Here is a 25,735-nt window from a genome sequence, read left to right on the forward strand (position 1 = left end):
TTGTTGTTTTGTTTTATAACTATTTTTCTAACTGGTGAGCTATGGGACCCTCCTGAATTTCCCCCATGCGATGAAGATTCAGGATTCAAGATTCAAGATTTTTATTTGTCACATGCTCCTACAGATGTGCAGTGAAATGTAAAGACTGTTCTGCAAGGCCATGCAATAACATTCAAATTACTAATACACATATATACAGTAAAATAGAATATAATGTAAAATTTAAAAAAGAATTATTTGACTATACAAAATATAGAATATGGAATAATGTAAACAGTGTAAAGTGTCAGTGTGTAAAGTGTCCAGGGTGTCAAAGTGCAATGTGCAGATTGGAATGTGTGGTGTGTGTGCATCATGTAATCACAGTTCTGTTTTGTTTTTAACTGAGGAGAGTGAAGTTAACAGTCCGGACAGCCTGGGGAAAGAAGCTCTTCCTGAGTCTGTGTTTGCCTTGATGTATCGAAGGTGCCTGCCAGAGGGTAGCCACGTAAACAGTCCGTTACCTGAGTGGTGGGGATCACTCATGATCCTGTTTGCCCTGGCTGTGCTCCTCCTTGTGAAGATGTCCTGGAGGGTGGGGAGTGTTGTACCCATGGTACGCTCTGCTGACTTCAGCACCCTCTGCAGGGCTCTTCGGTCACGCACAGTGTTGTTCCCGTACCACTGGGTGATGTTTCCAGGCAGCACACTCTCCACCGCTCCGGAATAAAATGTCTTCAGGACCTTCATAGAGACTTCGAATTTCCTCACCTGACTGTCTATGTGGGTTGTCCATGTTAAATCCTCAGAGATGTGCACCCCCAGGTACTTGAAGCTGCACACCCTGTCCACCAACGTCCATGAATAAAGTATGTATATATCTCTATCTATCTAGTAGCCTATTTAAGACTATAATTTGCACATAATCTAAATTTAAAGCATCGACTCTGATATGAAACGTCTTTGTTATTTAAATTTGATTTTGTTCTCTCAAAAACTTGTGTTCTCAAGTCACTGTTCTTGTTAATCATTTATATTGTGTAAATAGGCTAAATAGCCAACGTGTGATGTGTAAGAATCAATAGGGCAATGAGTAACCTGTAAGCCTTTAAAAAAAATCTTTGTACGCCTGCCTTACATCCCCATATTTGAGTGCCTCTACTTTGTTTTCCAGGAGTGAATTCTTCAACAGTAGCCCAGGAAGGTCTATTAGGCGTAGGCCATAACATTTCCCGGGTCTATCATAACGGCCCGCCTGTAGGCTACCTCTGCAGCATACCAAGCACAGTCGTACTTCACCGCTGCTTGAAAGGAGCATGGGACCCTCTGGACACATCTCCTCGGTACTGCTGGTTGCCTTTCTGCTGGGGCTTCATCACTCCTCAGGTTTCTGGATCCTGAATGTTGTATTCCCTCCAAACGCTAAGCCAGAGATACAAACTAACAGCACTCCACCACTCATTATTGGTAAGTGTAGACATTGTGGTTCTGTCAGGTTTTAATGTAGATCTGTGAAAGAGTTTTTGTGCAATCTAATTTACAGGTCAAACAGATGCTTGTTCATCAACATAGAAAAGCAAGTCAAAGAGGAATGAGCATTTATTGTGTCCTCTGGTTTGTTTTCTTTAATGGATTACAATATTTGGAAATAGGCCTAGTATCATTTTATTAAAGTAGACTAATAGGGGAAAGGAAATTAAACTGGATGGCTATATCATTTTGACACAGGGCCCAATATTAAGAGAAAAGCAAGACCCACCATTGTAGCTTTTTCCCTTTTGTTTGATATTGCACTTCAATGGCACACAAAGCATTGCACTGATAGGCTACTCTATTAAAGACTGTATTATAAGGGAATTAGAGAAAAACAAACAAAATCTTGGAAGGATTTATTGATAAGTGACGTTTGAGTAAACATTCCTCAGACTTGAAAGTGTATTTTGTTAGTCACCATCTTAAATATACATAGACAAGCATGTGACTCAATACAGCGGAAAGTCATCATTTTCCAATCAGGTACTAAAAAAATACATTATTCAAGTAGCATGCTATCATAATATCATGAAGCTGATTCAATATAGAAATATCCTCTGTAGAACTGATATCCATAATATGCGCAGTTTAAGTGCCTATACAGAGAACAATGAATATTAATAATTATAATAGCCTACATATAAAGGCTATACATAACACAATTGTGAGAAGTACCAGTAAAAAAACATACCACGATATTTAGGAATATTATTGGCAAAAGATATACAATTATTTACATGAAAGGTTGATTATAGCCCAACAACTTATTTTTGTGTATCTATGTGACTAACTGTTTGTATTGATGTCCAGGCTATGATTAAGGTTGTACATTGAACTCTGTACATTTGACCCTGTATTTCCCTGTTTGTGTCCTGTTTATCTAGGCCATGCAGGGCAATTTCAGGCACAAAAAGCCAAATATGCAAAACCAATTTTGGGTCAAAAGACGTATATTCCTCTTCCCTTTTCCCCTCCTGCCCGTCAACCCATGAGTCTTTTTTTTGTTTTTTTACAACAATACTTTTTCCTCATGTGATCGCTATTAGGAGCCAAAACAGGGCGTATAGTCTGAGTATACAGTAAACTAAGCATAGTTTTCTACTTTTTTTCAATTTTTTAACATTTGAGTTAAATTAACATATTTATTGTTCTGAATAATATAATATTATAGAATAGAACAGGATAGAATACTATAGAATAGAATAGAAAGTTTATTCATAAAGCACATTTCATTACAGGAACGCTCGATGTGCTTCAAATTGAGGATAGAAGCACAGGAATACAAGTAACTACAGCAGTTATATCAACAATCATGGAAAAGTTACAGAAATCATATAAAAAAAACACATTAAATGACATCAGAGACATCAAAAATCAATGAAACACTAATAGCATTAAATTCAAATAAAATCAATCAATCTTTATTTGTACAGAGCCAATTCATAACAAATGTTATCTCGTTACAAACTGCAAAAAAAACAGGTAAAAGACTTAACTCTTTGTTATTTAATATTACAAAAGGATATTAAAAGGGGTGGGGGTTGGAGAAGTGGGTGGGGGTCCATAGCAGCATGCCATCCAGACTAACCATCCTGAGGAACCTACAAGCCATAAGAGCTCAGGAGCTCCCTGGAAAATATGTGGTTAGTAGGGATGAAAAGATTAATCGTAAAATCTTGATAAATCGATTCAAAGTTGTCAAGATTCACATCAGTACTTTGAAAAATGATTCACAATAATATCGTGAGCGCCAGCCGCTGTAGAGCAGAGGCGGCTGGCAGCTGCAGAGCAAGATATTGAAATTGAGGACGTACCACCGCCTTGACTGACTATAACACACACAAAAAGAAAACTATATAAGGCAATATATAACGAATGGCACCCACTAGTTATTATCATGTGCTTCTCTGGACACAAATGTATCTGTGACAGCCAGTTTAGTTGATATTCATGAAGTCAGATAGTGGTCTAGTATAGAGAGGGCCGGGTTCCTTCACGGGCCGACCTGCACCACGGGCGCCAGTGTAACTGCACTGGCTACACTGTTTGTATTTACGCCATTGTGCTCACTATATTTACAGGATATTGGTTACATTACGGGCACTCACTTCGCAAGGTGCGTGCCCATGCTGTTCGCGCCTTTCCCAGGTTAAGAGGCAGCGGCAGGCAGACGCCTTTGCTGCTGCAGAGGAGGGTTTGTGGCAGGTTCAGGAATATTCTGTCAGGCAGGTACTGGGCACGCTGGAGTCTGACAGTGCCCTCCACCACGCAGGTCTCCCATGATGAAATGGCAGATCTGTTCTCCTGCTCCAGCCAGGACCCTGTTTGGCTATGGTTCACTGCCCCCATCCCTTACCAAGAAAGGACGGCTGCAGACCTCAAGACCTTGAAGGCTCCGGTGTTCACCTCTGCTTCCATCACAAGGATGGAGGCTCTCACACACCCTGCTCCTGAATGCTCGTCTTGCAGACCGGTCTGAACAGTGTGCAGCCAACAACCTGTCCCTGCTTGCCCACTCCCTGTCAAAAGTGGTTGTTGAAAAAAAATTATTCCAGTACTTGAATTTGTAAACAATAAAGGCTCCTGGGTCTGGTGGCCCCTTCCGCACATATGTGCTCACCTTAAACAGACTGGGTCCTGCAAGTGGCAAGTCCCGTCCTGAGGCTCTTGGGGCTGCTGTTTTTCCCCCATCATATCATCAAATCAACAGTAGTGGACCTTTGACCCCAAAACCCCAGCTCCACTCCATTACTCCACAACTTAAACATTACAAAGACTCATTACCTTTCACACCAAAATATTTATACACACATCAACATATTAAACACATACCATACACCCTTCTCAGACCCAGTCTGTTCTGGGGCTTCATCCAGCGGAGAGACAGCAGCAATGGCAGACAGCAGAGGGGTGTTGTATTAAAGGCTGTGCTCCAGGTGGTGGCACTTACTGTCACATCTGTCCAGTTTGGGCTTCACAATAATTTACATCCTGCTTACTCTGGAAATTAGTAGTATGGTAGCTGGTCAGTGAAAAAAAACATAAAATGGTTGCAAAATAACCGGGAGATTTCCTCTACAATTTTTGATTGCTGCCAAAAGGGCACTTAAGGTCAGTCCAATAGCCTTGCAGTCTTATTGGAGTAAATAGAAATATACTAAGTTATTATGAATATCACTTATTGGAAGTTACATTTAGGTTGCAGCAACTAAATATTATAATTTTAACTAAAAACACAATGTAATGTCATGTTGTAACACTTTCAATCAATTTAATCCTCAGGTAACTATCACCCAACTATCCCAACCCCCCACCCCCAGCTTTACAAAAGTTTGTGGCATATTATACCATATAAGGACCTAAATGAACCCCTTGAGCTAGCATGCGTCTAGCCAATGAATTATTTTTTCCCAAAACACTTAAATGCTTGTCAGAGGCCTGAGGGGGACAACTGTCCAGTGATGACAGCCAAAAAAAAAGTTGTAAAATAAAATAATATTTCATCAAATGTCTTATGACTCCTCAGATTTATATATTGACCTGTAAGATACTTTACAACTCCCAAGTTGGCAATAATTCACCTACAGTTGACTCAGCCTTTCAGTACCTACCTTGCACTAATGTATATGTTTTTATCTCTAGTGCCAGGAAACTTGGGGAACCGCCTGGAAGCTAAGATAGACAAGCCAACATTGGTCCACTGGATGTGCTACAAGAAAACGGATAACTGGTTCCCCCTGTGGATCGACCTCAACATGTTCATGCCTATAGGTGTAGACTGCTGGATTGATAATATTAGGTATCATTTATTGCCTTACGTTGTCTTTATTACATCTGTTTTGCCTTCTATCCTTAAAAGACCTTATAATAACATTTATACTTTATCACCTTTTTCTTATTGTAGTGGTATTCTCAGGCCATACTTTTAATGTACTATCCTGACATCTTTTCATTTTGATGGTCACTTTCATACCTCAGTATTGTTTTATGTGTGCATCGAGGGGTGTTGGATTTTATTCTTATTCTGTTAGATTTATGTTGGATAAAATTTCTTGTCAAAGTAGTCATATCAGACAGAACAGCTATAATGGGGTAATAGAAATATTTTTGTTCTTTTGCAAATATTTGATGAATCACACGAACAGATTGTTGAAAAGTTTGCCCAACTAGATTGACATTTATGCATGTGGGCTCCAGACTTGTATACAACAGGACGACTAGGAGGTCATCAAACTCACCAGGGGTGCAGGTTCGGGTGCCAGGATTTGGGCAGACATATCCCATCGAGTTTCTTGACTCCAACAAACTGGCTGGTAAGAAAGAAACACGTCTGTGTTTGTCAATTTTGGGCTTGTTTTCTATTTACCAATTCAGAATCAGAATCAGATGTATTGGCCAGGTATGCGTGCACACACAAGGAATTTAACTTGACCCAGTGAACTGTGCTCCCCTATGTACAGGTACAACATTAAATATCAACAATAAACATAAGATAAGATAATCCTTTATTTATCCCACAACGGGGAAATTTGATAATAAGAAAATACTAATATTTACATGACTAAATATGAAACAGTGCAGTGGTGAATAGTGCAAAAGATGCTGAAGTAACATGATAATAAGAAAAATGCAGTTATGTGACAGATGGGTCCATTAAGATGTCAATTACAGTATTTACATAAATAAGTGTGCGTATATTGATCATTTAAATTAAATTATATATATATATACATATATGTACATTCACAGTGAATGTTGGTTTAGAGTCGTTTCACCGCGACAGGTCTGACACATTCTGACAATTCTATATTAAATTAAACAAAAGGTTTAAAGAAGAAATAATCCTTAAGAATATGCCATATTTACTGTATCAGCAATTATTTTAATGTATTTTGACACAGGAGCTTGGTACAAAGTTGTGTTTAAAATTTGCACTGAAGTCTGCTTTTTTTTTTTTTTTTTAGGTTATTTTCACACTATGATGCAACATTTGGTGCAGGTGGGCTACATCCAAAATGAAACAGTCCGAGGAGCACCGTATGATTGGAGGTTAGCTCCAAGTAAGTCACAAAGCTACACTTGCACCAGCACAAACATATTCACATTGTACCTGCTGGTCTGTTTTAAGAGCTTTATTAGATCGGTTTCTATACCACCAAAGTAGATACAGGTTCTCAATGTATTTTTTAATACAGAGTACAGATTTGATGCTAGTTTGACAAAAGTTAAACAGTACTTAAAACACAAATAATATTTAGACTAATTCCAATAATACTTATAATAACAATATTAATACTAATACTTTTACAATGACTTATTTTACTAGTAGCACTTGCACACTGTTGTTGAACCAGGGTATTTTGGTGTAGAATACTTTGAGCAGCTTTTTTAGTGGTCACATTGTCAATGCAGAAGTTAAAGGGTAACTAAACCCCATCTTTTCAGCTGTAGTGCTCTACCCTGGAAAAAAAAATGCATTTAGAAGGTCAATTTTTTAAACTTGGAGAGGGAGGGGGGCGCGGGGGTAAACTCGCCCACTCACTCCTCCGCACCGTTATCAGCCGCAACGTGATACAATGTTTGCCCCACACACACAAATACACACATACACTTGAGTCCCCACAGTTCGCCGAGTCGGGTGACGAGGCTTTTATAGGTTTGGTGACGTAGTAATTCACTCCTACGTAATACTGTACTCCACACAGCCGTTAGAGTTTTTCAGACTGAAGGGCAGACACTCTGCACATTTCTAACACAATATTTAGAATTCAATACTTTGTACTCAAATGTCGAGATTTGGACTTGAATTGATCCATAACACTACTTAATACTCAAATACAGAGGTTTATAGTTGAAAAAAGTGGTTTTAGGGTTTAGTTCCTCTTTAATGTATGACAGTACTGATGAGATTGTACACACACACACACCTCCCCCTCTTGCCCAGGCTTAAGGCTTAAGGTGCTGCTATTTTGTCCTGTCACGCGGTTTTGGTGACAGATCAGTGTTAAGTCATCCTCTGATGAGACGTTTACTCAGAGGCATGAGGAGAAACAGCCTGTTGTCAGGTCCCTCAATGGTAATTAGCACTGATTACAGCTCTGTTTCAACATCTGGATCAAGTTAGCATCAAATTTATGTCACTCAAAACTGCCTTGCTTTTGGCTATGACATCTGCTAAGAGAGTGTTTGATTTATCTGCTCCCTCTGCGGCTCCTTCCTGCGCTTCAAGCTCCAAGGAGATGGCAGTGCCATTATTTTACACCTTCACCAGGATGTTTTGCTTAAAAATCTCACCTGGTCTTTCAGATCAAGGGTGATGACTCTTACTGGATTATTTCATCCTCCTCTTGGCTCTGAGGAGGAGGCTGCTTCCCATTTTCTCTAACCTGTGCACGCACTTTGTTTCTTTTTAACTTGGGTAGGGATCCGGAGGGTCGCCGGCTAAAGTCCCAATGTGGACCATAATATTGAAGTTGGTCTGGTAGCTGGAGAGGTGCCAGGGCACTTCACAAGTGCTGCTTGATGTGTCCTTGAGCAAGGCACTGAACCCTCAACCGCTCTGGTGCGCTCCCTTGGTAGCAGTTCATTCTCTCCATTAATGCATATCCACAGACCCTGTTTATGCATGTGTATGATAAATAATAACAAAAAATTCTAATGAAATACACCAAAAATTTGAAACATTTACTACACATGACAAAACCTATAGACAAAACGAGCACAATATGGCATGCAGCACATTCATAGTTGAATCTCAATTGTCTTGCTTTCAGGATCGTGGGAAGCCAAAATTGTAATAGAAATTGAAACTTGATTTATTGTCCTGCTCTAGTGCCTATACTATAGAATCTGTTTGTAACTAACAGTGCACATGCTACAGTATTTTGGACCAGCTGAGGAGTCTTTAGAAACATAATAGTGCAGCCTTATTATAGGGAATTGTAGTAAATATAAGTCTATTTTTAATTGCACAGTTTAAGTTTGTTTCATCTCGGGGTGTTCTTTAAAAAAAAATTGGGTTAATATATATGTATGGGAGGGGGGCGTCGGTTTTGCGGTTTAATTTGTAACATATGTTTCATGTCATGTACGTCTTTGTAACCTGCTACTGGATGCTTTGAATTTCCCTCAGGATCAATAAAGTATCTATCTACCTATCTATCTATCTAGATTATTAATATTTATGATAACAGTCTTACATGAAACACAGAAAAACACAAGAATTTAAGAGGAGCTTGAGTTGAAAAGTGGGTGATATTTGTTTGTGGGATGATCACTAAAAGTGAACCTTTCACATTACAAAAATACATAAAGACATTGATTTGTGCCTAAAGAAAATAAAAAGACAACAAATAATTGAAAAGTGGTCTGTTGTTGTGACAAAGCCAGTAAGAATTATTTTGATGGAGACCAAACCTGAGCTAAAATTATATACTCACATGCTGTTTGCCAGAAACTCAAGTCTACAAATCGTATGTTGCACATAATGCACATGTTCACAACTCTGTAAGGTAGTATATCAGGACTGGGTGATTATTTCCTTCTTATTGGATCTTTGCTTACTTGCTTGGTTTCATATGTGTTCCAAGAAAATAAATACAGCTTTAAAGAACACCACAACATGCCAACGTCTGTGAAATTTTGTGTACTGTTTATGATTATTATGAGAAAGATAAAGATTGTACACCATGAACACTTCTGCATTATCAAAGTTTAAGCCATCAGCCTACAAAACCTCTGTTATCCCTTCCCTGACAGATGAGAATGCAGATTATTTTACAAAGCTGCAGGAGCTGGTTGAAGATATGTTCAACCAACATGGGAAGCGTGTTTACCTGCTTGCACACAGCATGGGCTGCCACTATGTCCTTTACTTCCTCAACCACCAGCCCTCAACCTGGAAAGACAAATACATCAGGGGCTTCATTTCTCTTGGGGCTCCTTGGGGGGGTGCTGTTAAGACACTAAGAGTCCTGGCATCAGGTAATGAAAATGACTAAGAATAGAATACTAAACGTCTTGCTTCTTGAATTTGCACCTGTAACATGTATTTTTTTGTTGTTATTACAGGTGAAAATGATGGCATTCCAATGATTTCCAACATCAAGATCCGGGAGGAGCAGAGGATGACAACAACTAATCCCTGGATGCTGCCATCTCAAGAATTCTGGCCAAAAGACCATGTGTTTATTTCCACTCCAACCTTTAACTACACCAACCAGGACTACAAGCGCCTCTTCACAGACATCAATTATGAGGATGGCTGGTACCTATCAGATAAAGCGTTATAACACAGCTTTGATCAACAAGAGTCATTACCCTTTTCAAATTTAGATGTCAAATATTTGTGAATCATATATCTGACTCTGAACACGTTGGTACTTTAATAATAATAATACATTGGTTTTATATGGCGCTTTTCTGAAAACTCAAAGACGCTTTGACAAAAACCAAATGAAATAGAATAGAGAGCAGCAAGTTTAGTTTAAATGAATAGAGAGCAGCACGTTTATTAAGATTTAAGACTTACTTTTATTGAGCCCCGCAAGGGGAAATTTCAGTTTTTAGACTCTGTACCCTCCGGTTCCCAACCCAAGTCCCTACAGACTGAGCTACTGCCGCCCTATGACTGCATTTATGACAGCAGTAACAGTCTAAAATCTGTTCATGGGGGACATGAGTGCCTGGTCAATAATATAAATGATGCTTAAGTGTGAAGTTTCATTCACCAAAAAACGGAAATGATCATATCATTGTGGGGCGGCAGTAGCTCAGTCTGTAGGGACTTGGGTTGGGAATCGGAGGGTCACCTCTGGCATCAGGGCCTAGTGGTGGAAAAGCATAGCGAGCAGATAAGACTAAATTAGATGTTATCAGTTACAAATACACACATTTTTACAGTTAAGTGAAACAGAGCAAGGTGCACTGTTGATTATAGATTGGAATAAAAAATATTTCTCTAGATCTACTGCATCGATTTTGATAGTTTTTTCTTCTTCTAAAACTGTTTTGAGACCATCTTAAAAGAAATACTTTATGTAAAGAGTACTATTAATTTCAAGAAGGATGAGGAGAGCTGCTGAGTCATTTAACAGTTTTCTGAGAGTTAACTTCTGCCAAACCCCTTCAACAAGCAGCAACATGATCAATCATATAATTAAGAATACTGCCTAGAAAAAGCTTTAAAGTTTGTTTCTCAACTCTCCTTATTTTCTTCTTGGTAATATAGGTACATGTGGGAGGACACCAAGAATCTTACCAGTGATCTACTCGCACCAGGTGTCGAGGTGTGGTGTATGTATGGCGTAGGAATTCCAACTCCGATAACATACATATACAATGAGGATTTTCCCAATGAGGACCCGGTGGACTTCGTTTATGCCGATGGAGATGATACTGTGGACAGCTTTAGTATGGGTCTTTGCAAACGATGGGCGGGGCAGCAGGAGAAGCCCGTCCATGTTACAGAGTACCGAGGGCTGGCCCACTTGGATATTGTGTTTGACGAAAAGGTTCTCAACCAAATCCAGAACATCTTGGAGGGCAAAGCCGATGTGCCAAAAAGTATTGATGTCAGATCTGGAGACAACTAGTACTAGATAATACCTTATGAACCTCTAAAGTCTATTGATAAGCAGCTTTTACATAGTTATATAGTTATATACATAGAACTATAACCAATTTTAGTTCCTCGAACCCAGTTTAGAGGAACCTTTTTAGCTCCTGCTTCAGAGTAGGTACCATGGCAGTGTGAATGCAGACAGAAAAAAAGTTCCCATGGTGTGTAGTTCTCCGGGAACTCCCAGTGGATAGTTCCTCATCAAAAAATCCTCAGAACAGTTTGGTCTAAAAACAGTATTAGATTATGTTCTATTGGTAGTTGGCTTGTTACTATTGTGAATAAAGTCTATTTTATTGAGAATGATATAAATGTAGTGTTTTCATTAGACTGTAATTATTGTTAAATATCTGTAGGGAATAAAACTTTTTGAAAATGTTAAAAGATTTATTTTTTTCTCATTCTCACATACCTTTGCCTCTGACTGAACATGAACAAATTACATGAATTTAGATATTCACATTTATATATAAAGATATATGCATTTGATCTTTTGAGTGATTTAAAGAATCTTGTACAAAAAAATCACTTGTTTCTGTACTTTCCAGAAATGTTAATAGCACCAAAGCAGAAAAACTGGGCAGGTATGCTCTTGGGAAGAAGGAAATACTAGAATATTATGCTCACACAGAATAATCCTTGAGTGAAATTCATCTTCCAAGAGATGCGTTTATGTGTAGTGATGTTAATTGTTGTAATGTTTGGCATAGGAGGGAGCTTTGTATAATGGGATAGTATGATCTTTGTATGATGAAAGTAAGCCTTACTACAGGAATAAACATAACACACATAACATAAGGCCTGCATGGAATGAGTATGTAGCTGAGTGGCATGCTAAAGCCCAGTTAGCACTTAAATCATGGGCAGAATAAGGTAGACCCAGACAAAGGGTCAGTGCTTCAAAGCTGACGAATGCAAGATATAAATTGGCCATCCGCTTTATTTGTAAAAAGTAGCAGGCTATGAGTGACGATTATATGGCCAAGAAACTGTTAAATAACAATGTTTTTGATTTTTGGAAGGATAGTTTTAAACAGCTGTAAAGCATGCACAATATTGCTGACTCAGTAAAAGTGAAGCATATAAAGCAGGTAATGTGGAGACTAAGTCATGCTTCAATTGGAATTATTTCACATGAATTGTTTCAACCTATAAAGAAGCTGTCAATAATGGCTTAGACCATGTGCTGAACACCTTAAATATGCTATAAAATTAAATATTGAGACTGATCTAACTCCATACTAATCCTCTTCTGTACATTTGATATGAAAACAAATATTTATATTTATATTTAAACAAAATCAATTCTTTAAATTATGTCATAAATGTAAAAGGAAAATTAAGAATTGTTTTTGGAGAAATACAGTATTAACATGTCCCGTTGTCAGGGAATTCTTTATCAGATATTGGCTAATCTGGGAATAAATTCCAGAATAAGAAATGTGTTCACAAATGTTTTCATTATTGGTCTTATAACTGTCTTCTCCAGACTCAGACCTGGTTCTTCAAGTGGGGGCACGGACCCCCCGGGGGTTGTGAGACACTGAGAAGGGGGTCAAGTGATGCATTCTATAACCATATTTTATTATTATTATTATTATTATTATTATTTAAAATGGTATACAGTGGTTGAATTTAAAATACAACTAAATATGTTAAATTTTCAGTTTATGTTGAAATGATAATGATATGTAAAAAATCCTTTAAATTTAAGTTTGCATTTAACTGCAACAATGTAGGTATCTGCTCCAGTTTATGTATGGTGATTACTTGTGTTCTGCTTCTAGCTTTTCTTACAATAAATTACTAAGTGTGATAGAAAATATCAGTTTTAACAATTTCCCGAAAAATAAATCATAATTAATGTAATTCTTATTTTAGCTAACTAATACTTGGCTCAACAAATCACCCTCCTTTTATAGTTTTAAAATCACAAATTTGAAAATATATGTATCCCCTATTGAAAAGCTAAACTTTACAAATCAGAATTTGACAAAAACTATCACTTTATTTATACATTTTTATGTTTATCCTCCCAATTAGCAGACCCCTCCTGGTTTTTTGTTTTTTTTCCTTTATTTAGTTGTGTTATTTCCAATGTTTAAACGTGTACTGTACTTATGCAGTAGGCCTAAATGTGTTTATGAAATATTGAACACGTCTGTAGCGGCATTTGAATGTATAAGCTGTGCATGTTTTTTTAATTGAATATCGATCAAACAAAGTTTACAACAAAAACAACAACAAGTCAATGACAAGCTGAGCTTTCCTCTGTTCGACTACATCTGACATCGATACCTTTTGACTTGATGGCTGAAGTGGCGTTACCTGGTGGATTGCTCTGTTATCTGTATCTCGTGACCACCACCTCCCTGTTTACTTATCATCGCTCTCTGTTACACAAAGGGAAAGATTACTCCCCATCGAAAGTCTCCTTGCAGATCTACGCCTACAGTCCATAATCTCCTCACGCCGGAGAGGCGTCCCGGTCGCTTGGCTATGAGACTCCAGGAACCATGAGGGCTTGGCACTGGATCACAGCCTGCTCTTCGCTGCTCCATATCTGGTTGTTATTGTCGCTGTTTGTGGATCGCAGTAACGAGACACCTTTGGAGAAATGTCGCGGAAAGAAGTCCTGTCAGCCCCCAAGACCTCCTGTGGTTCTCAGTAAGTTGTGATCGTTCCTGTTCACTTTTAATTTCTACTTTCTAATAACTACCCGACAAGTCAGTCAACAGCTTGCTCCTCACGAACTCCCTATTTACAAACTCAATTCGGATTGAACCCAATTTGATATATTTTTGATTCTCGCAATTTTTTTATAAAGAGCCCAAAGCATTAATCAACGCTTCTTCATATACAAAATGTCTCTAAGTCTTTCGATCAGCTGATACGTAAACATCCATTTTTTCTAGACGTCAGTGAACTAGGCCTATCGACCTGAAGTGTCTTTGGCAAGTCACTATTTTACTTCCACTGTAACCAGACATAGGCTTCCTGGTTTGTCATCTTAGTTTACACACACACACACACGCAGACACACACACACACACACACACACACACACACACTGTGAGGCCCCGGCAGGCTGACCCGTCACCCTGATAAAGATGAATATTGGTGAATATCAGATGACTGTGCATCTGTCGAGAATCGCTTAGGCCGACATGCTTTAAGAACTAAGAAGATTTTTCCTGACTATGCTATAATTTGTTTCTGTGTTTGATGATCATATGACTTTTTGGGTTTGTGTTTGTCTGCAGTCGGAAGTTCTTACATCACATGACTGAGTTGGAACCGGTCTGGTTTGACTGCAGCTCTTTCACCATACTGAGACGACGAAACTAGTTAAACTATCCGTTTATGAACAGTATACTATACCATGGTGTTGTTTATGCTTGTTGGTAAATGGTTGAACATTAGGCTACTGTAACAGACTACATATGTTGTTGTACTGCAATGCTACCCCCCCCCCCCCTTAAACACAACAAAAACAAACACACAATATTGTAGCTGTGGATAGTCCACATCATGTATTCATGTCCAGTTTTGCAGTTTAGAATCATCATCTGATTCAGCTAAATGCCGAAATATGTGAATACATAAAAGTATATCTGGTTAATGTTCACATTGCTTCCTAGAGACAAAAATAATAGATTAGGCATTAGTTGTTCCAGTTTTCTCAAAATATGAGATTATACTATTTTAAAAATAAAGACTTCTTAGTTTTGTTTTTTGTGTGTTGTTATGAGTTTTTAGCAAAACTTTGTAATTTTGCAACACTGGGCCTTATTTGAAGCAGAATTTCTCTATATGCATTCACATTATCTGAAACAGAACAACTAGAGTTAATCTTCCAGACTGATACCTAATTCAGCTTCAGTTTACAGCAGATAATGGATAATAAACTCCTGTCATATACAGTATAAATAGCATTTTATTAATAGAAATATCCGAAATGTGTTACAGACAAAGACATCTTTTCATACCTTTCTAGACTTCAGACTTAAATTTCGCAACCGGAAAATTCTTCTTCGCTTTGATTTCTGTTTATGTTGGAGGGCATGTCAACATTTTCTTGCACACAGTGCCACCATAGACCCCAAATAAAGGACTGATAAAATCCCTTTTCATCCATTGACACCTATCGTTAGGCAAAGTGTGTTTGATTGGATTGGGCTAGATGTCCATTTAATCACTTTAGCGCAATCAGCATGTTGTTACTTTTCTTGCCCATGACATCATCGTCTTTCTCTGTGTCTTCATTATCTTCGTCAATGTCCTCTGATTCCATCTCAGAATCTTTCTCTCCATAATGGGTGGCAGCAATCACATCATGTACACTGAATAGAAAAGCTCTCTTTACAGGTGGCACTCTGAAATGGAAGAGGAAAATAGTTTTAATAATTAACATTTACGTTTAAGTACGTAATAGTATTTTGTTAGTAAGGAAAAAACCTGAAAATTATAGGTTTCTGCCTACCTACCTATAGGTAAAAGTAGTATAAAGTATGGACTCACCAATTTTATCAATGTAGTATGTATTTTAATCGTCCTGCTTTATTCCTGTATTTAATTTATTTTATATTTTTTGTTTGTCAGGTCTGTTTTTGTTTTTTTCTGTTTGTTTTTTTTGTCTTGCATTGATAGTGTTTCCCTTGTTGGGTATTGTTCTATATCATTTATTGTCTGGTATTGTACTGTTGTAAAACATTTGAAAAGAATAACATTGTTGGTCATAATAAATGTAGTATGTAAGGCTATAGGTGAAAAAGGAACTTTGGGTTTTACAGGCTTAAATTCAGTTTTTGATTTACATACAACAGCCTTTTTCAATTATGAGAATTAGCTCTTTACATGAGTGTACCACAATGACAGTAATAAGTGCAAAACCTTGTGTGTCATTTTGGAAAATTATAGGGACGGTGACAGTGATGTAGCCAATATTTAAATAATTTCTTTTGGTTGTTCATTGCAGTACCAGGGGACCTGGGGAACCAGTTGGAGGCGAAGCTGGATAAACCAAGTGTGGTCCATTACATCTGCTACAAGAAGACAGACTCTTTTTTCACTCTATGGCTCAACCTGGAGTTGCTGGTTCCTGTAGCCATAGACTGTTGGATAGACAATATGAGGTATTAAGTTGCTCTTTGCATTTACATGAAGACATCCCTTCACCTACTTATTTAAAAAAAAAAACAAGATCAATTTAATCTTGTTAAGTCATTGTCCTGTTTTGAGTAGTATCGTGTCAGCAGTCAGCCAGCAGTTTCTATGTGGAAAAGGACTAACTTTTAGGTTTAAATATTTTGCCTTCTCTACTTTTCTGTAATTACTTCACTTTTGTAAAAACTATAATACAGTGCAAACTTTTACAATTATTGTACTTATTTCATTAAGTGCTGTCAACAGGGTAAGAGAGTAAATGGATAGGTTCAATGAACTGGCTGTCCTTCAGCGATTAGATATCAACCTGCACAAGATACACTGACCTTTGAACTATTTACCAAGCAGGTTATGGGAGGAAAATAGGATAAGATAGCATTCCTTGTATGTTTCCAATAGCAATCAACTTTTAAGGACTGTTGTGGCGATTGAGCCTGTGTTTTAGCTCTTTATTGTTAATGTTTGATCAGTAACACACTGAAATGCTAACCAGTACCTCAAAATAAGTGCTTTGTTGTGATAGTATTAGTTACATTTAATTGTAGCTTCTGCTTGGCATCTTTACTCACATCTTTATGCAATCTTTAAACAATGTCATGGGACAACACATTTAAAATGATAAGTGCCTTTTGCCTCATTGTAAGATGCACAGTGCTCAAAAAGTAAGGGAACAGCAGGCAGGGTATCATTGGCTTCATGGAGGTCTGTGCAACCCTGCAAGGATTTGCCTCCCCAGAACATCAGTGAACCACTGCCAAACCAGTCATGATGATACAAGCAGCATAACGTTAACCACAGTGTCTCGAGACCCTTAAACTTTCTCTCATCTGTAAAGAGAACGGGGCGCAGATGGCGAACTGTCCAATTCTGGTGTTCTTTGGTGAACACCAATCGAGCTGCACGGTGCTGGGCACACTTGAGACTGTGCTGGGAGACACAGTAAACAGTCTAGCTACTGCACTGTGTCTGTGCCATCCTGGAGGAGCTGGATTATCTGTGCAATTTGATTTGACTACAAGTACCGCTTCATGCTACAAGTAGTGATAAGGACACTTACAGAAAACAAATCTAGAAAAGAATCAGTTAAAAGGGATAAGGAGAAATTGTCTGTGGACACCACATTCCCTTTTTGGCAGCTGTATTGCTTTTGCCTCACCATTGCACCTGTTGTCACTTTTTATTTGCACTATAGGAGTTGGAATTAATTCACAACCACTTGTGCTTCCTAAATGGACGCATTGATATACCTGAAGTTGATCTGACTCGATGTTATAAATTGACAATTCTATGTTCCTTTCATTTTTTTGAGCTGTGTATGTAATTCAGTGTGTGTGTGTGTGTGTGTGTGTGTGTGTGTGTATGCAGGCTGATCTACAACGGGTCCACACACGCCAGTTCATCCCCACCAGGTGTAAACATTCGTGTCCCAGGGTTCGGAAAAACGTTTCCACTAGAGTATCTGGACCCCAGCAAACACAGTGTTGGTAAGTTGGAAGCCCAAAATCAAATATTACTTCAGATACCTAAAAATATCTTTAGTTTCCAGGTGTCTCCAGCCGCTAAATGTCTTCTGACAAAACTAGATAATCAACTGCTGAATCTTTCACTGAGGTACTGAAGTACGGTATATGATTTGTTTCTGTTTGTGGTTTGTTGGTTTTTGTCTCTCCTCTAGGTATGTATTTCTTTAGTATTGTACAGGCGATGGTAGATTGGGGCTATACCAGAGATGATGATGTCAGAGGAGCTCCCTATGATTGGAGGAAAGCCCCAAGTAAGCAACATTGAACACACACTCTCATACACAGGAAAGAGGAACATATGTGCTTTTTGTTTAAACCATCAGTTTTGAATCACAATTATTCTGGTGATTTCACATGTGAGACTACTGGCAGGTGTCCTAATAGGGACTTCACAGGTATATGAAGAATGTTAGCTTTGGGGAACTGAAAGAGGACATATTATACCACTTTAGTGACCCTGTATAAACCAGCTCTCTCAGAACACTCCGTTTTGGTGTGTGAGTGCGAGTCTTCCCAGTAGACATAACTTTTCTGTAGCGAGAATACCAATTGCAGAAGTGTGCAAAAGTTTTGTTCTAGGCTGGGGTGGGTACATTTTTCACATCATTTAAAACTGTGTTCTTGCTATCATAGATCTTTGGGCTTTTATTTTGCTCAGTTGGTAGAGTCGGTAGTCTCTCAAAGTTGCTCCTGCTTCGTCTGCAGTGTATGAATGTTTATTAATGGAATTAGTTACTTCTAAAGGTCACTTTACATAGCAACCTCTGCCATCAGTGTGTGAATGGTTAGTTGTGACCTGCAGTGTTAAAGCACTTGGAGTAGTCAGAAGGCTAGAAAAGTGCCATACAAGCTGAAGACCATTTACCTTTGCTAGCTCCACCATATCATCTTTCTTTATTACTCTTCTTCTTCTTCTTCTTCATATGTCTTGTGTCTGCTTCTCCGCCCTTGTTTGTTGGGCCGTTAGCCGATAGTTACAAGCATTAACTCCACCTGGATTAATGTGAGGATACTGTCATGTGTGATTGCCTTTTTATTTCCTAACCAGACATACTCAGTCTTATATTAGTCCATGTTTTAGCCTCTGAATCCACTCTTGCATTTCCCATTAAATTGGGGAGGGAGAGACAATTGTGTCAATACGAGGCTCTCTGTGTTGTATGCATGTGCCGGACCATGATGTCCAAACCGCTATAGTACAGGACAAATACAGACACTGTTACACCTGTATTAGACAGTTTAGTCAGAATAGTGAAAAACCTCACTCATCAAGCCAGATTTTTATACTGGTCCACACGCAATGCAGCTTTCTGTCTAAATATGGGACTTATCAGATATTAGGTGAAAAAGCATCTCCTAATCATTGAAATGTGGCGTACAGAGCCACCTGGACCAATGTGCTCTCTCATCTGTTCAGATTTCCTTTTCTTCACTTTCAGATGAGAATAAAGAGTTTTTCCTGGTGTTGCAGCAGATGATTGAAGAGATGGCAGAGAAAGCTGGCGGGCCTGTGGTGCTGATCGCTCACAGCATGGGCAACATGTACACATTATACTTCCTTAATCAGCAGCCACAGGCCTGGAAAGACCGATACATCAAAGCCTTTGTCTCTCTTGGACCACCATGGGCAGGGGTGGCCAAGACTCTGCGTGTGCTTACCTCAGGTAAGAGATGGGGCCGGTATTGCTTAAACAGTTTTAGTTTGCTTATGACGTGGGTAAAACCCTTCCTTTAGAATTATATTAACCACTAAATACTATCTCCACTACTTCCAGAATAGGAAATGGGAAAGAAGAGAGCTTCAAATGCATTGCAACATTACAAAAAAAAAAATTCTCAAACAAAAATATAATAACTTTTTATTAAGTATTCCCACATCCAGTCTCCACTTGTATTTCCTTTTCTTCAGTTCAGGTGTATCTTTAGGTAAATGGCACTATGATCAGAAACATCTACCACTCCAATTTGAAATTCTTGTATGTATTCTCTTTCTGCATAAAAAAAAGTCATCAATCCTGGATTAGACAGAAAGTGATGTTGAGTAGGAACTGAAGTCTCTGCGCTGTGGATGCAGGTGTCTCCATTTGTTGAAAAAAATAACTATTTTGTCCTACACATTTTTAAACATCTTTGTAATAGATTTCTTAATTCTCTTAAAACTGGTTGTATCCATGTCATAGTCCATCATTATTACATTGAGATCTCCTCAACATATGCATATACCCTCTGCTTCTAATGCTAGTATATCAAATAAGGATATGAAACATTCCTAATTACTCTCAGGTATATGTTCACCAATCATATTAATGTCTGTACAATTGTTCCTTGACCATATAGTGTAACGTCCCTCTTTATCTGTTATTTGTTTTTGGTATGAGAATTTGATTACATTGGACATTAAAGGCAGGGTTGGTAATTTTCTCCAGATACACTTTTTAAGATTTTGGTTGAAATAGTCTTTAGGTCCTGACGGAAATAATAATAATTCATGTGCTCTGAAAAAGCAACAAAGAATATCTGTGTCTGTAGCAGTTGTAAGTCTGTAAAAACTTCGACCAACGTCTGCCACGAGGTACCAATCTGATGAACCAATCACGTGTCTCCATGCTTGTTTTCTACCCCATGTGTGCAGTAGGCCACACTCAAAGCCAATGACGTAATTCATATACAAATCATTTGTTGTTGGCCTTTGTGAGTAGTAAAATAGTCAGGTTTTTTTAAACATGTACTATGATAAAGTTTAGAGTTTACTTACTGCTGAATGAGACATGAGACGACATAGTTTCTACACAATGCTGACGTGTAGATGGGCTGAGGTTCGCTTGTGCATGTAAGTGGTGGGCATTGCTTTTGAGGGAGCACAGAGGGGAGGTGATGGGACGAAGCACTGAAGGAATGCTCCTACAAAATCATGCTAGTTTTCTAAAATTACCAACCCTGCCTTAAACATTAATACTCGCAATAGAGTGTTTTTCATTTTAAATCTTTTCAATTTTTCATGTTCTGATTTTGATGAGTTTCTTTAAGGAAATTAATCTGCATGTTTTTATCTTTTTTTTTTGTACTTAATTTTAGCTCTTCTGATTGTGTATCCTACTCCATTAGCATTTATAGACATTAATTTGAAATATATTATGTTTTGTATTCATGAACCTTTATAGTTCTGTTATCCTTGTAGCAACTCCTCCACAGGCGGTTAGTAAGACACTCGCAAACAATAAGTAACATTTTAAACAACCGTTTGTAAGATTGTAACCTCCATACAGAGGGGTCAACTAGCGTCGTTTCATGTTGACTCTTATTGTTTTAAGGCCCTGACACACCAAGGATATCTAGCTGACGATGAGCGATCGTCACCACAGCTTTTGCGGTGTGTCCAGCTCCGTTGCTACCCGTCAGCACCAGTATGCCTTTTTTCGGCTGTTGAACATGTTGAATCGGCGTCTCGTATCATAACAACCGACTACCGCTGCCTGCTGGCATGGAGAGTTATTTCTTCTTAAGCATGCGCTGAACGTACGTGGTGGTTGGCCGTCGGCTGTAGTCTTTGCGGTGTGTTCAATTGCAACTTTTTGGCCAAGACAAAGGCGACAGTCGGCCTACGTCGTCACTACACTACTGGTACAGTGACATTCCTACAAACAATTGTGCTGCAACCTCTCCTGTTTTAAGTTTGCCTACTTTTGTGTTTTAAGCTGGAAATTATTTGCTGAGTTTCTATTCTATGTCACTGGTTCTCCTTCTCTCTCTACAGGGGATAACAACCGCATCCCTGTGATCAGCCCGTTAAAGATTCGCTCGCAGCAACGCTCTGCTGTGTCCACCTCATGGCTGCTCCCCTATGCCCATTCTTGGCCAAAAGATCAGGTGTGTGTCCTTGTGTGTTCATGTTTGTTGAGTTTCTTGAGAATGTAAACTGTGGGTGATCTAAAACCCTGCTGTGCCTGACCAATCAGAGACATTCAGCACTGCAGGGGCTGCATGCCCTGTTGTCAGAAGTCCCTGGACCTTTAGAAAGTACATAACCCCTATCAGGGTCTTTTTATGGGTAGATCTTCCACCCCAGAACTACATTTATACCCTGGTAGATTTGGTCGAAACGCACTTAGTTCTTTAAAAAGACCATAGTTCTGGGGGAAAATTCCTCCGGTCGAAACAGGGCTATTGTTCCTTTAAGGTCCTAATAACATGTTTAGAAACTGAAGGATGGGGAATAAAATGTTAAAAATGTAGTGTGAACATAACATAACTATATTAAACAGTTGGTAAAGATTACCATGTACCATATAAAACGCAATAAAAAATGTTTCCCTCCCCCAGGTCTTGGTTCAAACACCCACCACCAACTACACTGTGCTGGACTACAAACAATTCTTCTCAGACATTGGTTTTGAAGATGGCTGGTTAATGCGGCAGGACACGGAGTCGTTGGTGGCCGATCTTACACCTCCTGGGGTGGTTGTCCACTGCTTGTATGGCAGCGGCATTCCCACCTCTGAGGCCTTCAGTTACTCTGACAAATTCCCAGATGTGGAGCCCACAGTGGTGTTTGGTGATGGCGATGGGACAGTAAACATACTCAGTGCTATTCAGTGCAAACGTTGGATGGGAAAGCAAAAGCAGCCTGTTATGTTAGAAGAACTTCCAGGGAATGAACATGTGGACATGTTATTGAACGTCACAACAGTGGCTTACATCAAGAATGTGCTGTTCTCTCCATGATGTAGTGGGTCAGGTTAAGAGGGAGCTGGCGGCTTTATCCAAACATATCATTATAAACATGCTCAACACACACACACACACACACACACACACACACACACACACACACACACACACACACACACACACACACACACACACACACAACACCGCCATATAATGGACAGACAGAGACTGTTACAGTTCTTTTGAACCGTCACTGCCAAGCTACTCGCTTGTTACATCTCTGAAGAGAAACAGTATTAGGAATTTTGTAGTACAATTGCAGAATTTAAGTTTTAAATTATTTTAAAGTTGTAAACGTACAGTGTACTTATATCAGGTTATGTTCTGTCAAGTGATCACATAAACCCTTTTCACTCATACGGAAATCTCCTGAAAAACTCTGGAGATTAGGCTACCCGGAGGTTCTTTAGGCTATGTGTGAACGCTAACAGCCGCATTTTTCGCTGAGTTTATCCGGCCAGACCCCTAGTATTTTATCCGCAGAATATCCGAGTGAGCTGATGTCTGAACGTGGCCGCATATAGTCCGGAGATTTTAATTTGAGCCAATGGGACCCAAATGACGTTTATATACAGTGACTGCCTAAAGTGTCTGCATGCGACCACTATGATCTCTGTGCATGTAGTCAAACGGCTGCATTCTGTTTTCTGTTCGTCAGTTTGTTGTTCTCCACTCTGGATGTTGTCATTTCATTGGATTACACATAGCATTGATATAAAGACAAATGTTCTCATTATAGCGTCGTGTAGTGCACACTGTTGCTTCGGCCGCTACTTCCGCGTTGTTTATATACGTCACGTTTTACCTCGGGAAATCCCACGACCCCCCTCCCCTCTGACAGGGAAAGTCCCCCGCTGTGAGGAGCATATGTGAACGGCTAGTTCGGGAGAATCTCCGGAGAAGTCCTCCTGTAATTATCTAGATATTATCCGGAGTGCATATGTGAAAACGTCAATACAAATGGATTTTTTTATATTCGTATCAGTGACGAAGTCCAAAGGACTAGCCTACTATACCTTCAGTATGTAATTGAGTGTTCAAGTTAAAAGCCACAGAAAGGATGTATGTCGTATCTTTTTAATAGTCTTGCGAAGATATTTTTTGAATTATTTTACTGTTATGATGTTAGTTAAAATTCTCAGTGCATCAGATCATGTTTTAGTGCTGTTTATATATTGAAATTACAAAACACGCCTGGGATATTTAAGTTGACAAAAATCATTACTCAAAATTTTAACTGCATCTCACCAACTTAAACTAAAAGGAGTTTGCTCCATTTATTTTTGTAGTTGAAAGTTCAAGAAAATGCTTGTAGCCAAATGAGATAGATAGGATTTTCTATACAGAATGGATATGTATTTTACTCATCTATTTTATTTGTCAAAAAAAGCTCTAAACATAAGTGACCCTGTAAAAAGGTTTCCTCCATACCTTTTCACCTACCCCAAGGTCCCTACAGCCAGCAGAGGGATCAGGCTAACTGAGGCACCTGTGCTTATTCAGAGGCAGTATTGTTGTTTCCACAAACAGGTTAAATAAAACAGGCTTTCAATCATCATGTTTTATACGGACAATTTGTATTATTAATCATCAGCTGTATTGACAGACTGAGGAGTTCAAATTAAAAGTAAAAAAATGATATAAAACTTCATTTTGAAATATTGTCACACCATCGTTTCAGTAGTGCACCCTATGGCTTCCCTTATCTCTGCAAATGTTTGACCAAATTTGGACGGGGCCAAGAATGTATTAAAGGTGTCTCAGACTATGGATCCGTTTCCATTCTTTTACAGTATGTGTCCACTCACCTCCCTCAATCTCCTCAGTGGGGAATCGAAAGAGAGACACGAGGAACAGTGCGTAGACTATAGGGTGAAGATTAGGATTTAGCCATTGATTGGAAGATCCTCTGGAAACGGGGATGCTCTGGGATGTTTTCCATTTCAGCTGGGGAGAGAGGACGTGACTCTAGAAAGCCCAAATTAACATAATGACAAGCACCCACTGTCTGGGGGAAATTGTTGAAGGTAGCAGTGCTGTGAGGCTATTTTTCAGTTGGTTTCATGTTAATTTGCATTATTTTAATTGAACTCGACTCCTTTCTTGAATTTTTGGCTAATAAAAACTCCTTTTTGCACATATTTCTGCCTCCTGAGCTATCCTTCAAACAAACATTTTAACTCACCACCAGTTCCAAAAAGCCTTACTTACATCCCTTTGTCATGTATGGTTATTGTGTAGTGCTTCAGGCCCACAGGAATGAATAAGGAGGCTTTTAAGTGTTGTGGTTAAGAATCTGATATTCTCTTGACTTGTTGGTGGTGTTGCTGCTAGCCATTACTCTCCACCACTCCAGAATAATGAGCTCTCATGATCATCAGACAGTCCAAACTTCCTCAGCTGTCAAAGGTGACAGTTTCATGTGTATAAATGTGTACCCTGTATTTATGATTATATTGGCAGAAGGCTCTATAGATCAAAGATACACCGTGCCAGTTTGCAGCCAGAGCAATGAAGTCAACCATTGCCTGTGACCAACTTATCATACAGTGAAACGTTTTATCAGAAGGAAATATGTTGACCAATTTAAAATGTTTTTACATAAAACACTTCAGTTTGAATCCAGAAATGTTGTATATTGTTATAAAGAGAAAGCTAACTTCCTCAAACATCTTACTAAAATAATAAACTGCTCTCTCATTATGATGTGACAGATTTTTTTAAACTTAGGTGGCAGCAACATGCTTACATATGCAGCCTTGTTGAAAAACTAATGTATTGAGATGTCCCACAGGCTTAACATGTCATCAGTGCTGATTGCTCTCCCTTCAGTGAATGAGATAGACGCCTCCTTTACTGAATATACCAAACTTCATTTCAAGTTGTAGGTTTTACACATAAAAGTTCATTTCATAATGGATACACTCACTGGTTAGTTAACTAGGGCATTGTTGGAGAAATATTTAACGATATTCAATAGTCAGTGTTGTCTATTGTGCTGTCCATTAACAAAAGGTTACAAAAGTGTCATGATGTTCATTAAAGCTCTTAGAGAGAACTCTTCATTGGCCAAAATTAGAAGTGGAAGGTTTGACTTATCAGAAATGAAAATTCACAAAGATGTTTTCATATCTCTTACATTATTCAATGCCATTTAAACAACAACAATAAACAAGTTCAAAACAGC

At 38.7% G+C, this 25,735-nt stretch overlaps 2 protein-coding genes across 2 annotated transcripts; both read left to right on the forward strand.

Annotated features, from left to right (window-relative positions):
• Positions 1-615: 615 nt before the first annotated feature.
• Positions 616-11,515, forward strand: lcat (lecithin-cholesterol acyltransferase). Its single transcript, XM_020644258.3, has 8 exons — positions 616-848; positions 1,154-1,446; positions 5,155-5,311; positions 5,710-5,825; positions 6,477-6,572; positions 9,271-9,495; positions 9,583-9,778; positions 10,742-11,515. The coding sequence occupies exons 2-8, from the start codon at positions 1,296-1,298 to the stop codon at positions 11,103-11,105; spliced, it is 1,305 nt and encodes a 434-aa protein (XP_020499914.1). The 5' UTR covers positions 616-848; positions 1,154-1,295; the 3' UTR covers positions 11,106-11,515.
• Positions 11,516-13,467: 1,952 nt separating this feature from the next.
• Positions 13,468-25,251, forward strand: pla2g15 (phospholipase A2, group XV). Its single transcript, XM_020644274.3, has 7 exons — positions 13,468-13,798; positions 16,110-16,266; positions 17,663-17,781; positions 17,973-18,071; positions 19,260-19,484; positions 21,575-21,687; positions 22,141-25,251. The coding sequence occupies exons 1-7, from the start codon at positions 13,648-13,650 to the stop codon at positions 22,540-22,542; spliced, it is 1,266 nt and encodes a 421-aa protein (XP_020499930.1). The 5' UTR covers positions 13,468-13,647; the 3' UTR covers positions 22,543-25,251.
• The last annotated feature ends 484 nt before the right edge of the window (positions 25,252-25,735 follow it).

This window comes from Labrus bergylta, chromosome 7 (assembly GCF_963930695.1).
Source record: "Labrus bergylta chromosome 7, fLabBer1.1, whole genome shotgun sequence".
NCBI classification, from domain to species: Eukaryota; Metazoa; Chordata; class Actinopteri; order Labriformes; family Labridae; genus Labrus; species Labrus bergylta.